This window comes from Cricetulus griseus, chromosome 8 (genome assembly GCF_003668045.3).
Source record: "Cricetulus griseus strain 17A/GY chromosome 8, alternate assembly CriGri-PICRH-1.0, whole genome shotgun sequence".
Classification (NCBI taxonomy): domain Eukaryota; kingdom Metazoa; phylum Chordata; class Mammalia; order Rodentia; family Cricetidae; genus Cricetulus; species Cricetulus griseus.
In genome coordinates, this window is record NC_048601.1 from 23,028,954 (window position 1) to 23,043,852 (window position 14,899).

The window sequence follows — 14,899 nt, forward strand, 5'->3', positions numbered from 1 at the left end:
TTCCTTCTGCTTGTTTAGTCTTATTCCGAAGAGTTGGTTTTTGTTTTATCACCATGTCATGTTATATTGTGTATTGTAATTACCCCTTAGAAGGCTGTTTGCTGTCTTTTCATTCTTTCTTTTTCCCTGTTTTGTTTTTTAAGACAGGGTTTCTCTGTGTAGCTCTGGCGGTCCTAGAAGTAATTCTATGGACCGGGCTTCCCTCAAACTCACAGAGATCCACCTCCCTCTACTTCTCCCTCTTCTGGGAAATGAGGTGGATCTAGATGGAGAGGAGGTGTGAGGGGAGTAAGAGAGGGCGAACTCTAATCAGTACATATTATGTGAGCCAATAATTTTCTGTTTTCAAGAAAAGGGAAAAATAAAAAAAAAACACAAAGGAAAATGCTGGTCAAGTGTTGCACCATCAAGTTATAATCCTAGACTTATATTTTAGACAGTCTGTCTATGAAGCCCAGGCTCACCTGGAACTTGCTACATCGCCTAAGTTGCTCTTGAATGTACAATCCTTCTGCCTCATCCTCCAGAAATGCTCTGAATGCAGGCTTGAATTCCTCACTACCTGCTTGCTTCAGAGTGGTTTCACTGATTTACCCATTGTGATTTTTGTTATGGAGGAAAGGCTGCCGTGCATTGCTCTTCATGTTCTGAGCGTCTGTATTATTGAGGCAGTTCTACAGCCTCCCCATTTTTCACAGTGCATGTTGTTCTGTTTGAATGTCATATCCATTAATTGCAAATGTGGAGTATGGTGCAAGGCACTAAGTGAGCATGGAGCAAATTTGGATTAAGTGAAGAAAGAACCAAAGACAGAGGGAGACTGTCCAGAAGTATTGCATTTATTCGTCATGATTGTTCACATTATAATTGCAGAGACAAAAATCACCATCTGGAAGGGGTGTGGGGTTTCCAGCAATGGCTTGTCCATGGATATGAGTTTCAAAAATTTTGTGTCTCTGTGCATGTGGAGAGAAGAAACAAAACATCAGATGAATGTAATTCTAACGGGGTATGGACAGTAGGGTTTTCTGCAGGAAAACAAACTGGCCATGGTGGAGCATGGGATTCATGGGATTTTCTACCACAAGCTACAATATACTTTGGTTAGTGTGCCAATCACAAGGTGTTCATTTCTGTGTTTTCACACAGCAAAGGGCTCTGAGCTCATCTAACAAAAGTTCTGGGTAGTTTTGGAGAGGAGGCGGCCAGAGGTAGGCTTGTGGTAAGGAATGCTAGGTGCTCACCTGAGCTGCAGGGGGCGCTGTATTCGGCAAAGACCACCTCATCTGAAAGACATGGAGAACATTGAGAATGGGAGCTTTGATGGGAGAGGATGTTTTGGAGTGCAGTTGATGTCTTAGGATTGACCAAGTCCCTCAGTCAGGACCTGGGTGATTGCTGGAAAGTCGTCTCTCTGGGGACATCAGACAAACCAAGCAGAGGAATCTATCCCCTTGAAGCCACTGGATGACACCTTTATCCTGGGCAGGCAAGATGGCTCAAGGGGAAAGGTGCTAGTGGCCATGTCTGACATCATATTGAGTTCAAGCCTCAGATCCACATGGCAGAAGGCAAGAGCCCTTTCCCCCAAATTGCCCTCTGACCTCCACAGGCACCATGGTATGCCCCCCTCTCACTAAATAAATACACAAATGTGCATCAACACCAGAATAATTCACCCTATTGAGAAACTCAGAGAGTGCTTATCCTACAGTGTTTGAGTGGAGTACTAGGAGTGGTTCCTGTAGACATGTACCCCTCAGGTGCCTTTCTATAGTTCTGATTTTCTCCTTCAGTATTATCTGAACTCTTCTATTCTGAAACATTTGGCAGAGAAAACCCCCATTTAATTCTCAGCTCTGCTTTGCCCTCTTTCTTTGGTCATCAATGACCACTCACGCTACATTTCTCTCTCGTCTTTTTATTCCTACTGTAATGATTTGTATCATTCTGCATCTTTGTGTTACTGTATTCAGAAGATTTGTGTGTATTTCACCTACAGATACTTGTTTGTTTGGTTTCCTTGGGTTATTTGGACATGTTTGGTCCCACATGACTGTTTGGACAAACAGGTAGGAACAAGGCAGCAGTGGCTGAATGAACTGAAATCTTATGTTTGTTATATGCATGTTCTTTCATTAAGTGCTGACTTGGCCAGTCTGGACTATGTAGTGTGTCACTGTCTCAAAAATAATTGTTTTTAAAACTGGGTATGATGGTATATGCCTGTCATAGCATTTGGGAGACCTAGTCAGGAGGATAAAGAGTTTGAGGCCAGTCTGGTCAGCATATTCCGAAGCTGTTTTTAAAAAAGAAAAGAAGAGAAAAAGAAAGAAAAGAAAAGAAAAGAAAAGGAAAAGAAAAAAGAAAATGAAAGAAAGAAAACAAGTCGCTTTTAGGGTCTTTCCTAATCCCTTGCTCACCTGTCTCATAGTAGTCATAGACTTTCACAATGGCAGGCTGCAGGTTCCTTACTGGGATGTCTTGTTGAATGACGAAGGAGAAGGTCAGTGTCTGATTGGTCACCTGCGAACAGAGAAAAATAAGTTCAGAATCACAGAGGTGGCCACTGTTTTCCTTCAGCATCAGCCAGTCCTTGGCATCTGAGAGAGAGTTATGCATTGGATAGCATTTGCCCTCCCAGTCACTGTGCTTGTAATTGCTCACATATGTGGATGAGGATATGGATTTTAGAGTAGGGGCCTGATGAACTGAAGTAGAAGCTCTTGGGGCTGTATGAAACTTTTCTAGTCCTTTGGCCTATCCCCAAAACCCATATTTCTCCTTAATGTGTGATATAGGCTTTTCCCATTGTGTGAGAGCTAAGTCCTTTGACTAGTTGACTTGGTACCACCATTGTAAGTCCCCGGATATCCAGCAACAAGAAAAAGGAGTTTAAAGATTATTATCAACCTTATTATTACCATTATTTGTGTGTGTGTTGTGTGTGTGTGTGTTTATATAATAGTGGGGGCCAAAAGAGGACATCAGATCCCCTGGAACTGGAGTTACAAGCCGTTTTGGGGTGGTGTGGGTTCTGGAACTGAACTCTGGTCTTCTGCAAGAGCAGTAAGTGCTCTTAACTGCTGAGCCATGTCTCTAGGCCAGTGAAAGAGAATTTAAACACCATCTAGTATGAACAGAGGGAAGGTGTGTCTCCAAAATTTTCCTTTAATATTGATTTTCTCCTGCCTTATGTTTCCTCCAAAGACCCACCTAGACATGTTTAGGTATGCAGGAAGGAGCATCTCCTGACCAACATAGATCAAGTACTGTCCACCTAGACATGTTTGGGGAGACAGGAAGGGATCTCACCTGATCCACATATAACAAGACCTTGTTGGTGCTCACTTCTGTTCTGCTCACATGTTCTGATCGTTCAAGCTGAAGAGGAGATAAAATTACCCGTGTTACTAAAAACGTGAAGGCTTGAGACTGAAAAAGGCAAATGAACTGTGCAATTGAAGGTGAAAGAAAGGAGATGTCACCAGCTCATTTAAATGAACTGGAAGAAACTTTGTTGATAAGAAAGCAAATATATTTAGAAAATTGTGAATGCCTCTCTACTAGAGTCCTGACTTAGTTTTAACTTTTGTTTGAAGGTGATGTAGTTCTGCATTTGATAGAACTTACTTACTCATGCAAGTGTCTTTCTCTGTACTCTGCTTTTGGCCTCAGCTTATTCTTATTTTCATAGTTGTTAAAACACCACATTTATATTTTGGCATTTAATAATATTTCACCTTGAATCATTATTTGGAGCCTATCCAAATGGGACCAGGTCCCTTCTACCTTAAAAGCTTTTGATAGCTAGATTGTGGACTCAGTGAAATTTTTTATATTTCTTCTGCTGCTGCTTCACAGTCACACCTATACTTAGCATTATATAAATCCCATTTTTGTTAGATTAGTACTACCATTTCTTTGATGCAGGGTGGCATCATCATGATGGTGCTCCATGTTCCTAGTCTGAGGATACAGACAATCCAAACATCTGGTCTACCTACCTTTTTCACTGTTGGCTTCAAGGGGATGAAACCAGACACCATCTTCACATCAACAATCACCATGTTGGATGCTGGGCGGCTCCCTGTGTAACTGCAGAGCAGAGAAGTGGATGAAGGAGTAATTTTAATATTTTGAATCTTGACTCCTTTGAGGTGCAGCAGTAATTCCTGATAGGTCCTGTGTGATTTTTCCATATCTTAAAATATATGGCCTTTACTTTCAATATAAATAGTTCTGAAATAAACTGTATAACAATATCATCCGCAGAGGTCATTAAAATTAGACGTGAGCCATGTTGGTCAGCCAGCATAGTCTACTTAGCAATCTCCCAGGCAGTAAAAGACCTTATCTCAAACCCCAATATGTATAGAACTTGAGGACTGATGGCTGAGGTTTTCCTCTCCGTCTCCGTCTCTGTCTCTGTCTCTGTCTCTCTGTCTCTGTCTCTCTGTCTCTGTCTGTCTGTCTGTCTGTCTCTCTCTCTCTCTCTCTCTCTCTCTCTCTCTCTCACACACACACACACACACACTACTGTTGTGGAATATTAGTTTAATGATGCAAAAATTATATTGCTGGATAGCCAATAGCTAGACTGAGAAGAGGGATAGGTGGGGCTGCTGGGCACTGAGGATAAACAGGAAAAATCTAGACTTGAGAGGAAGCATGAAGAGCAAGAAAAGGAGAGGAGAACACCAGGGGTCAGCCGCCAGCCAGCCATGGAGTAATAAGGTAAGCAAGATCTATAGAACAAAGAAAGATAAAAAGCCCAAGGACAAAACATAGTTGAAGAGAAATGGCATGATTTAAGTTAACTTAGAAAAGCTGGCTAGACTGGAGCCAAGCTAAGGCCAGGCATTCATAAAGTAAGCATAATTCTCTGTGTATTTCTTTGGTAGTTGGGTATCAGGCCCCAAAAGAGTAAACAGATCAACTGTCCCCCACCACACTGTGGTGAAACAAGATGATAGGTCACACTGTGGATTTCTTCTTTCCATCCAAGAGCCTGTCAGTTTTTGTAGTTAGACTCCATTGCTGGTTATATTTTATATGAAGCTTTTGACAAGTGTCAGAAGAACAGAATATACTTTTTCCCCTCTAGAAAAGTGGAATGTTAAAAGACCAGGAAGGCTTGCCTTTCTTGTTGAAGAAGAATAACGCTCATTAAGGTATCATGGAAAAGAATAATCTATTATTTTACTATGATAGTGGGTGAGAAAGGACACCCAAAAATAGATTAATTTGAGATTTAATTCTACAGTTTTTCATTGTTCACTTTGCTGAAGTCAAGTGTTATTCTTTTTTGTTTTAATAGACAAAGCAAAAATTATTTTTTGACACAGGATTTCCCTATGTAACCTTGTTTGTCCTGGAACTCCCTCTGTAGACCAAGCTAGCCTCAAACTCAACAGAGATCCTCCTGCCTCTGCCTCCAGAGTGCTGGGATTAAAGGTATGTGCCACCAGTGCAAGGCAGACAAAGCAAATTCTTAAAGAAGAGGCTTGCCTTAGATATCTCTGAACCCATTCCGTGAAGAGTCCTAGGAAGACAATACTATAATAGCCAAGAGAGAGAGAGAGGTACATACCTGATTTCTAGTGAGATCCGGAAGCTGTTGCGGCCTTTGGGGTTATCACAAGTCAGAGGCACTGTCTGCACCCTCAGAGTGAATGCAGACTCCTGTTTCTCCAATTGCACGTTGTACCTCAGTGTTGTCTGATAAGTAGTGAATAGAAACACTTCACCTCCATTGCACTGGGTCCTTGGATTGATTTCTCCCAATTTGAGCATAATGTGGGCAGGTAGGCAAAGGGAGACTTTCCGTTTGGGGGAAGGAGATGTATACCTACAACTTCCCCAGAATCTTACCTGAGCATACACACATCCTTCCCCTGACACACTGATGTCATAGTCCCCAGGGATGTCTGGTAGTGAGACCTGTTGCAGTAACAGTCGATTGCTGCTCTCTATTTGCAGTGTTCTGGAAAATGTCCCTGAAGATTGGATGGTGACTGAAGGAGTCTTCTGACTTCCAGCAAAAGTAACTGCCCCATACTTGGACAAAGCATGGAGAGCCACCACAGTGTCCTGTGAGGGATGAGTGTAAAAGCTCAGGATAGTATCAGTGTGGAAGGGCTTGGGCTCTTCCTGAAGCTGGGACAAAAGTGTCATGAGTGTTTGTCTCTACTTATTTGATCTCTAGATTTTACTTTAGGAAATATCGAGAATCAAGAACATTCTCATGATTTCCCTCCTTACAGAGGGAATGCAGATTCCCTTTTGCAAGTACAAAGTATAGATACAAATTAGTTACAATTCAGTCTTATCAAATAGAAGGTTAAACTATGACCTAGTGTCATCCTTTGTCACTTTGTTCCTTGGTTTCATACTTTATGGGGAGGAACCTCATGCTCTAGAGAGGCTGTCCCCACAGGATCCCTCCTTATCCCAAGACAACTCCAGATCCTGTCCTGACTGCAGAGCCCAACAAGAGAACAGAATCATGCAGTGAGGGTTTTTCTATTACAATGCAGACGGCCTATTGAAATGAAAGTGTAAGAATCACATTGCAAAGCAGGAAGGCTAGTGCCATGGGGGGGGGGTTCCTCTTTGTACCTTTTATTTCTCCTTTAGAGAAAACCACCGTCTTTTTTTTTTAATTTTAATTTTATTTTATTAGTTCAAATTAGGAACAAGCTTGCTTCAGATGTCAATCCCTTCTCCCTCCCCCTCTCCTCCCCCCAACATCCCACCTGCCCCTAGCCATCCCCCCTCTACTCCCCAGGCAGGGTAAGGTCTTCAAAAGGGGCTCCCCAAAGTCTACCACATCATCCTGGGCCAGGCCTAGGCCCTTCCCCATGTGTCCAGGTCAAGAGAGCATCCCTTCACAAGGGAACCCACCATATTACTATACTTCTCTGGAGATAAATTCTGTCACCTATGCCTAGGATAACCAGAACATAATTTATACATATTAGGATGGTTGTGTTTTTTTTTTTTGAAAATATTACCTCATGAGAATTATACTGACTAGATGAAAAAGCAAATGGTTTACAGTCTTGGTTGTTTCCAACTATGGAGAGGTTAAGGCGGGCAGCAGCACCTCCTACTACCTTGGGGAAAACCTGAGGGCAATCTCTCTATACATAAGAGTCGAGGACTCTGTCAGGAGAAGGAAAACGGCCACACCTAGAGGCAGCAGGATGATAAAGATGTCAGTTTGGTCCAAGTAGCATCTTTAGGTACTCCACATGCTATTCTAGGGTGAGGTTTTGTCTAGGATTCTGGACACTCCAGGGTTTTTGCCATTGTTTTCTATTAGGGTTTGGGTCTGGATTAGAAGTTCTCAGCTATGTAGGTCTGTTTCTTCATACCACTGAATGTGGTATGAAGAGAACTGTGTCTGAACACAGGAAGTAGACAAATTTATTATGGGATGTATCATTCTCCACTTCCTATGTCCTTGTTTTCTCTCTCCTCTTCCCGTGGTTATTGTTCCTGCATCTGTTGTTTAAATCCCCTCATTGCGTAGGGACTCTGAGGAAAGTCACTGACCTGTGTGGAAGAGAAGCCACCAAGGGAATTCTGCTGCTTTGTGAGCCACTTCACGATGCGTAGTGCCACATCCAGGTCCTCAGGAGTTGGGGCTGGCTGGGCAGTGAGGAGAGTGAGGAGGACATAGGCGTTCATCTCCACTTCAGCAGAGGGAGCCTGCAGTTTGTACAGAGACCTCTCTGATTGCATGGGTTTCTGAGGTCTTTCCCAATGGATGGAGTTTTCTTAGGGTAAAAACAGAGAAATAACTAAAAGTATGAGTAGTCAGTGAATGACTTATGTCTACATCTAGAAAGAAGGAAATATAAAAGTTTGTAGTAGGTTTCAAATTATTCACTCACAACATCCCCAGATTTATCAATCCCTAATAAAAATCTGCATTTAGTATGATAGTGTGTGATTGAGAAAGATATCAAGACAGAAGTTCCTAAGGTGTTAACTAAAATACATCTTCAACGATGTTCTAGCAGAGTGGGTGAGATAACAGACAAGATTCTTTCACTCATTAACTCCCTCACACCCAACAAAGCATCACTTGTTCAGAGTTCAGTCCAATGACTTAGGAAAGTTTCCCATTGGTTTCAGAATTGCAGTTGAAACAGCAAAACCTTGAAGCAAAGTCTCTTTCTTTCTTTCTTTCTTTCTTTCTTTCTTTCTTTCTTTCTTTCTTTCTTTCTTCTTTTTTTTGGTGTGTGTGTTCTTCATAGTCTTTGCTCTTCCTGATTGGGTATATGAGTATCAGAATGAAAAGTTAAGTTTTAACTACATTTTTCTTTGTAATGATAGTTGGGATTGTATACAATCTACCTTGATATTACATTTGTTGATTTGTGTCACACTATGAGAAAACAATGAAGAGAAATTGTTTGTGTATAGAAGAAATACTAATTTCCTAAAGAGTCAGTCCAAGTAGAAACCTTTGTGTGCCATAGAGACAGAACTAAAATATACTGTTTTGACACTCTGTATACTCCCCTGTTTCCCTTCCCTGGAATTGGATGGAGACAAACGTGATAACACACATTCTTACCTTCTTTTATAGCCTCATTATCAAGTGATTTCAGGATTTCATTTCTCTTATCCTGGTTCCCTGCCAGAGCAAAAGCATAGGCTAGCAGTGCTTTGGTGTACACAAAGTTGCCATTTCCCTCTTGCTGTATTGTCTTCCAGGACGACTCTAGGCAGGTCAGGGCTTTGGAGACAACGGGATGCTGTTGGCAGAGAAATCAAACCTGAGCAATGTGGAAAAAGGTCCTAGCAGACTCTGGAACAAACATGGAGGATATAGACATTTATTCTCTTCAAATCATACATTAATACATCCCTCCCTCCTCCCCTCCCTCCCTCCCTCCCTCCCTCCCTCCCTCCCTCCCCCTCCCTCCCTCCTCCCTCCCTCCCTCCTACCCTCCATTCTTCTCTCCTCTCTTTTTGGAAGCCATTCCTTTATATAAACTGTATTGTATTTAAATACAGACTGATAGGGACAGTATTAGAGGCCATGTTTTTGGCTTGTTTTTTGGAACATAATGAGGATTTAATGGAGCAGGCAGATACTTATTATTGTAATCTGATAAACGCAAAAATTTTGTAAAAAAAAATAAAGAAAGCTGCCACTTGGCTTTAGAGAGGGTAGGAAACCATAGGCTTTACGCCAGTTTGTGAAGCTGGAGAAGCAGTGTGGCACCTACTGTGTCTGGGATTGAACTCTCTAGAAAGGCAATGGTAACATAGGCAGAGAGGGTCACTTCATCCTTTACTCCACCCTGCAAAACAAAAGGAAATGAAAGGGTTAAATGTACAGCAAGCAGTCCATCAAAGATGTCTTCCCCACTCATGACCAATACTCTGTATTCAATAGAAGCTTTCATTTATATCCCCATTATGAAAAGTACATTCCCAACCTAGAAGCTTATTCATCATCATGGTAAGTAGTATGACCTGACTTTCAGATGTTATTATAAGGTCACCATGCTTATAAGTAGTTTATAATAGATCACCTTCATGGCATTGTTGAACAGCGATCCAGAGCTCCTAAAACAGCCGTTGTCCTGCTGCTGCTGGGACAGCCAGGTGAAGGCATGGGTGATGTGTGTTTCATCGACGAAGATGAAGGCTCGAGCTTGGGCAAAAGACTTGAGCACAAAGGCTGTGAGCCTGATAAGGAAGGGAGAGTGGGGAGATGAAGGCTTTTGTTCTGATGCAGAGGCTTCCCATAAAGGTTTCCTGGGGTCTGAAACACATTTCTGTTTGGTTAGTCTAAGGCTCTCTGAGTGTGTATAGCTAGACACTGTCTCTTGCTATTCCAAAGTAGTCTCCCATCCCCTGGTCCTCTAGAATGTGGACGCCACAGTGTGACTCAGCTGCTTTCTGCTTCTCTTTCTCATTGCTTCTCCCTTGCTCACTCTGGTGTTTCCCTAACACCTGCATCCTCATCTCAACCTTTCTGCCCTTCAGATGAGTTTCTTTTGTAGAAAAGAAAAATCTTCTAAACCCCTGCCATGTGTTTTCTGCCTCAAAAATTCCATCCCTCTCCTTGGCTTACTTCCTATTCCATCAGTTTCTATGTTATTTGCCACCTGTTTGTGTGTTTTATCTCAAGAACACATTCTTATGCAATGCAAGGTCTCTGGAAGAATGGTAACAGATTTTCAAGTCTCTGTCATGAGCATCTTTGGATGCTCAGGGATACGTAGGTATGTATTTACTGACCAAAGATCTTGGGGAGAAATGAGAACCCCAGCTTATTAAATTGAGTTAATAGGTGGTAAGGAGTCAAAACAGATGAGCCTTGAGATAATTTCAGTTTTGTACTTAAGTTTCCTACTACCTCAAGCATAGCCCTCTCAGGCCCGGGCACCACTTTTATTTCCATAAAACAAGGTGCATGTATAGCTGCCATGAGTAACAAGAGTTGAACAAAGTCTGACACATAGTGGACTTTTCTTACCAAGTGTTTCCTTGGCTCTGGCCATGTTGATCCCCAAAGGCGCTATAGGAGCCATCCTTGTGTTTGTAGTTCAGCTCCTTCTGATAGCCTGGAATGGAAAGCTTTGGTTGTGTTTTGAAGAAACTGATGTGCCAGAGAAGGACTGGATGTAAGTCTGGAGCCAGAGAGGCCTCATATGCTGTGGTTTGTAGGACTGACCAATGAGAGCACTGCTCAGCTTCCCCCCTCCGATGCTAAGCCCATTTCTAGGGAGACCATGGGCAAGAACAAAGTGGAGTTTCTAAGCCTTACTGACTGAAGGGTCCAGAAATAGGAATATGGAAATGAAGGACCCAGGAATAGGGATATAGAAGTATAGGAATATGAATTTGTAGCTTAAAAAGAAGTAGGAGATGACAGTCATCAGCCCTGTCAGCAGTTAGGGATTAACTTTTAACAGTGGAGGGCCTGGCTCTAGGAGCAGGAGCTGTCTGTGATCCAAGGTTAGCATTTTTTCAGTGGCTCCCTGTGGACTGAAGGTTAGCTATCAGGTAACCCCTTGTCTCTTACAACTGACAGCTGCTGTGAACTAAGTTAACTTTTAATACTGAGTTATGACTTTTGGTTGCATTGTTCCATACTCCTCTCTGCCTTGGGAAAATTTCTCTGCAGGTAAGTGCAGATTTGGTAAACACCATTAGAAGTGCATGGGAGAAAGAATAAGCTAAAATAAAACATGTACTTAGCCAAAGACCTTGTTAATGGAATTTGTAAAAAATAATCTTTATTTAAGTTTGCCTTGAGACTGTGAAAATTCCATGCCTAATGCTTACCTCTTACTATAAAAGGGGGCTAGGCTAGGTAGGGGAGAGCCCACCCTGATAGCCAGAACTCTGGCTGTGGTCTCAGGTTTTTTTTTTGAACCTGAGGTAGCTATAATTTCCTTAGTCTTCAGACTTTGGTAGTCTGTTCCCCCACCTGATATGTCCCCCCCAACACTGACCCTCAGTGAGATAGCCAATGGCCTTCGACTTGATGTTCTGAGTCAGCTGTTGGGTCTCATTCAGATATTTCAGTACATAGATGTTGGGGGCAAAAAGCACCATGTTCTGCTCCCCACAGCCAAAGGGCATATGCAGAAGGTTTTGTGTGTTTTTTATGGCCGAACTCAAGATGTCACCTGGAAGTGAGAGATGTAACATCAGACAGAACAGCCATTATCTTCAAGAACAAAACAACATCTTAAGTAGAATCATTTCTCAATGATAGGGTGAGGTGGGCTGGGAACCAGGTGGATGCTGACACAGAAGAAAGATGTCAAAGGGTTTAAGTATAGTAGTTCAGAATTTACATTTGGAGTCACAGAGGTGACAGGGTGGTGGTAGTGATCATTGCCCCAAGTCCTCCAGGGATGGAATGGCTCACCATGCACAGAGAAATGGGCTCTGACTGAATCTTCCACAACCTTCGATGGTAGCTTCAGGGACACTTTTTCAGATATCTTAGCATCTTAATAAGCAAAAGAAACGTGTAGATGATTATCACTGTTCTCTGAGTTTTTAAACTGCCCTAGGGTCAGTCAGTTTAGAACTGTGTCATAAGCTTTGACTTTTGCCTTCGTAGAAAAATGATCTTGTCATAAATGTCACAAACCCACATTTTCTGGTACTATTGCTTGTGCCTTTATCACCCATTGTATTGAAGGGAAGGATCTCCAAAAGAAATTTCTGAATCTCCTATTAATTATTAATTACTTAATTATTTAATAAACACATGAAAATTTTTGAAAATTTTTATTTACTGTTTGAATTTTGGTTTAGGTATATTCTGCTTAGGGTTTTTTGCTTTGTTTCTTTTGTGTGTGTGAACTTTGACATTAGTTAGTGTTTTCTGGCAAGAGGGAACCTCAATTGAGAAAATGCCTTTATAAAATTGGACTATAGGCAAGTCTTCGGGCATTTCCTTTTTTAATGATTGATGTGGCAGGGCCTGGCCCACTGTGGGTGGTGCCTCCTCTGAGCAGGTGGTTCTGTCAGGTATACAAGAAAGCAAAGTGAGTAAGCCAGGGAGAACAAGCCAGTAAGCAGCGCTCCCCTCAGCCTCTGCTTTAGCTCCTTCCTTCAGGTTCCTGCCCTGTCTTCCCTCCACCATGAACTGTGATCATGGAAGATGAAACAAACCACTCCTCTCCAAGTTGCTTTTGGTCATGGTGTTTTTGTCTCAATGATAGAAACCTAAAATAAGGCAATGCATGAATAAATATCCACTACTTCAGAATAGGAAAGTGGGTAAATGCTGAGCTGGCCTTTGTTATTTCTGGGTTCTCCCTGAGCTACCTTAAGAAGTCTCACTGAGAACTCTCATGCTGCTGTCATGGAGGGCTTTCCTATGTCGGGAGATGGCCAGATTGCCTTGTAATAAATAATTATCAGGAGAACCAAAACTGATGGGAATAATAAGGTTTTTCTTATCCTGTCCTTGGATGCTTAAAAAATTAGTGTGCTTCCTTCCATGGAAAACATTTAAAGGATTTCAGCATTATATGACAGTTTTCTTCACACACCATGTTAGTAATGGCTACATTAGTTTATCCCTTTTACAGAGAAATATGCTCAACTTCATGTCTTTTGCTACCTTTCATATAATAATGGCTTTTCAATTTCTTTATTCTTTTGACAAATATATTTTGAGCAAGCACTACAGCACTCACTAGTGTAGGTGCTGGTGATGTAGTCATTACTGTGAGCGGACAGGTTCTGCCTTCATGCTTGCCCCTCATAGGGGACAGTGAGCTTCCCTGTGTGATACGTTGCTATATTTCCTCTGCAATAGTGCACCCAGTGAGGAGCACAGATGAAAGACCAAGTCATAAAAACAACCATTAAAGAAAAATATTATGCAAGTAAATAATAATTTAGCTTGGTTTATGTACTGAGTTTATTCAGCTATAAAACCTTTATTTTTATTTGTGATCTAATACAAAACAAATATATTCCTATCCAAGATATTTGTGTATTTTTCATTTTTTAAAAAAACTTTGACTATGACCTCTTCTTAGCTATTCCCTAGCTATAACTTTCTAAGTACCGAGATGGGCTGAATGAAAAGGTTTCTCTGTCCTAAAGAAAAGTGCTACAATGAACTCTGAAGTCCCAGGTAGAACTGACTGTACTCTTGATAACTGTGTCTGGTAAGTAAAGAAATTGCTAAATTATGTGACTCAGTTTGGTTATCTTTTAGTGGTTTAAGGTATACAGTATCCTTGTTTTCTTTCTCTTCTTTTGAGTAAATATTTTCATTTATTTTACCTACCAACCACAGTTTCCAGTCCCTCCTCTCTTCCCATTATCCCTCCCCCCACCTCTAATCCACCAACCCCTTTACTGTTCTTCCATTCACAAAGAAGCAGGCCTCCAATGGGGGTCAACAAAGCATGGCATATCAAGTTGAGGTCAGAATACTGCCCTCAGCCCCCCCCCCCCCACAGCATCAGTGCTGGGTGAGGCATCCCAGAATGCAGAATAGGTTCCAAAAAGCCAGGACATGTGCCAGGGACAGGTCCTGATCCCACTGCTAGGGACCCCACAAAAGACCAAGCTGCTCAATTATCCTTGTTTCCTACAGGTATATTGTGAAAGATTTAAGTAGATGACATGAGTTAATATCTTACTGTTGTTTTGCAGGATTCTCACCTGATGCACAGAGCGGTGAACTGAAGGTATGTTCTTTCTTAATTCCTTCGGGCTTGCAAAAGATAGACAGTTCAGACATGAGAAATTACAGTGTGTGCAAACACAAAGATGCTGGAGTCTTATTATTATTATTTTTTGGTTGGGGGAGACAGCTTCTTTTCTTTTGGGTCAGGGGCTGAAATTAGATGGCCTAATTTTCCATCATGGCAGGAATGGCATAAACGTTTGAGAATTTGGGCATGCCAGGTCAAAAAGAAGGTTATAAGGAAAGACAATAAAGACAAAAGAGGGGGTCATAATAGGATCAGAAGAAGGAGTTGGAGCTTAAGGAGACACACTGGCATAGCCCAGCCCCTCCCAGCTCCAGTTAAGAGAATGGGAAGGGAGAGACAACAGAACACACACTGATTTAAAAGCACCAGCCTGCTTATGCCATGAAGTGTCTCAAGGTCATGCATTATTATCTTTTTTTTTCATCTAAGCATAGTCAGCACTGCTCCATTCTTAGCTCACTGCCAATCAAGAGAGGTTTCTCACCTCAACGATCAGGACTTTGACAACTGTGTCCTTTTTCCCGGTTTCAGGAACTGTGGCCACCTCAGAACCACAAGGCTCTGGGGACTGTTGTGCTTCCGCAGTCACAGAGAAGTTCACATTCCCTGAAACACAGGTAGAGCTGAGCTAAGATGTGCCTGGAACTTTGCCTCCTCCAAACCCCGAG

General features: G+C 41.9%; 1 protein-coding gene across 1 annotated transcript in view; it reads right to left on the reverse strand.

Annotated features, from left to right (window-relative positions):
• Window positions 1-1,164: 1,164 nt before the first annotated feature.
• LOC100760909 (alpha-1-inhibitor 3) overlaps window positions 1,165-14,899 on the reverse strand; it is a 52,246-nt gene continuing 38,511 nt past the window's right edge. The window contains exons 21-35 of the mRNA XM_035449022.1: window positions 14,716-14,837; window positions 14,179-14,230; window positions 11,912-11,995; window positions 11,490-11,666; window positions 10,508-10,595; window positions 9,558-9,714; window positions 9,249-9,323; window positions 8,591-8,771; window positions 7,561-7,784; window positions 5,875-6,093; window positions 5,594-5,721; window positions 4,008-4,098; window positions 3,316-3,384; window positions 2,424-2,526; window positions 1,165-1,286 (exon numbers count right to left, since the gene is read on the reverse strand). Of these exons, the coding sequence (XP_035304913.1) occupies window positions 1,165-1,286; window positions 2,424-2,526; window positions 3,316-3,384; window positions 4,008-4,098; window positions 5,594-5,721; window positions 5,875-6,093; window positions 7,561-7,784; window positions 8,591-8,771; window positions 9,249-9,323; window positions 9,558-9,714; window positions 10,508-10,595; window positions 11,490-11,666; window positions 11,912-11,995; window positions 14,179-14,230; window positions 14,716-14,837 (1,892 nt within the window). The remainder of the gene's footprint in view (window positions 1,287-2,423; window positions 2,527-3,315; window positions 3,385-4,007; window positions 4,099-5,593; window positions 5,722-5,874; window positions 6,094-7,560; window positions 7,785-8,590; window positions 8,772-9,248; window positions 9,324-9,557; window positions 9,715-10,507; window positions 10,596-11,489; window positions 11,667-11,911; window positions 11,996-14,178; window positions 14,231-14,715; window positions 14,838-14,899) is intronic.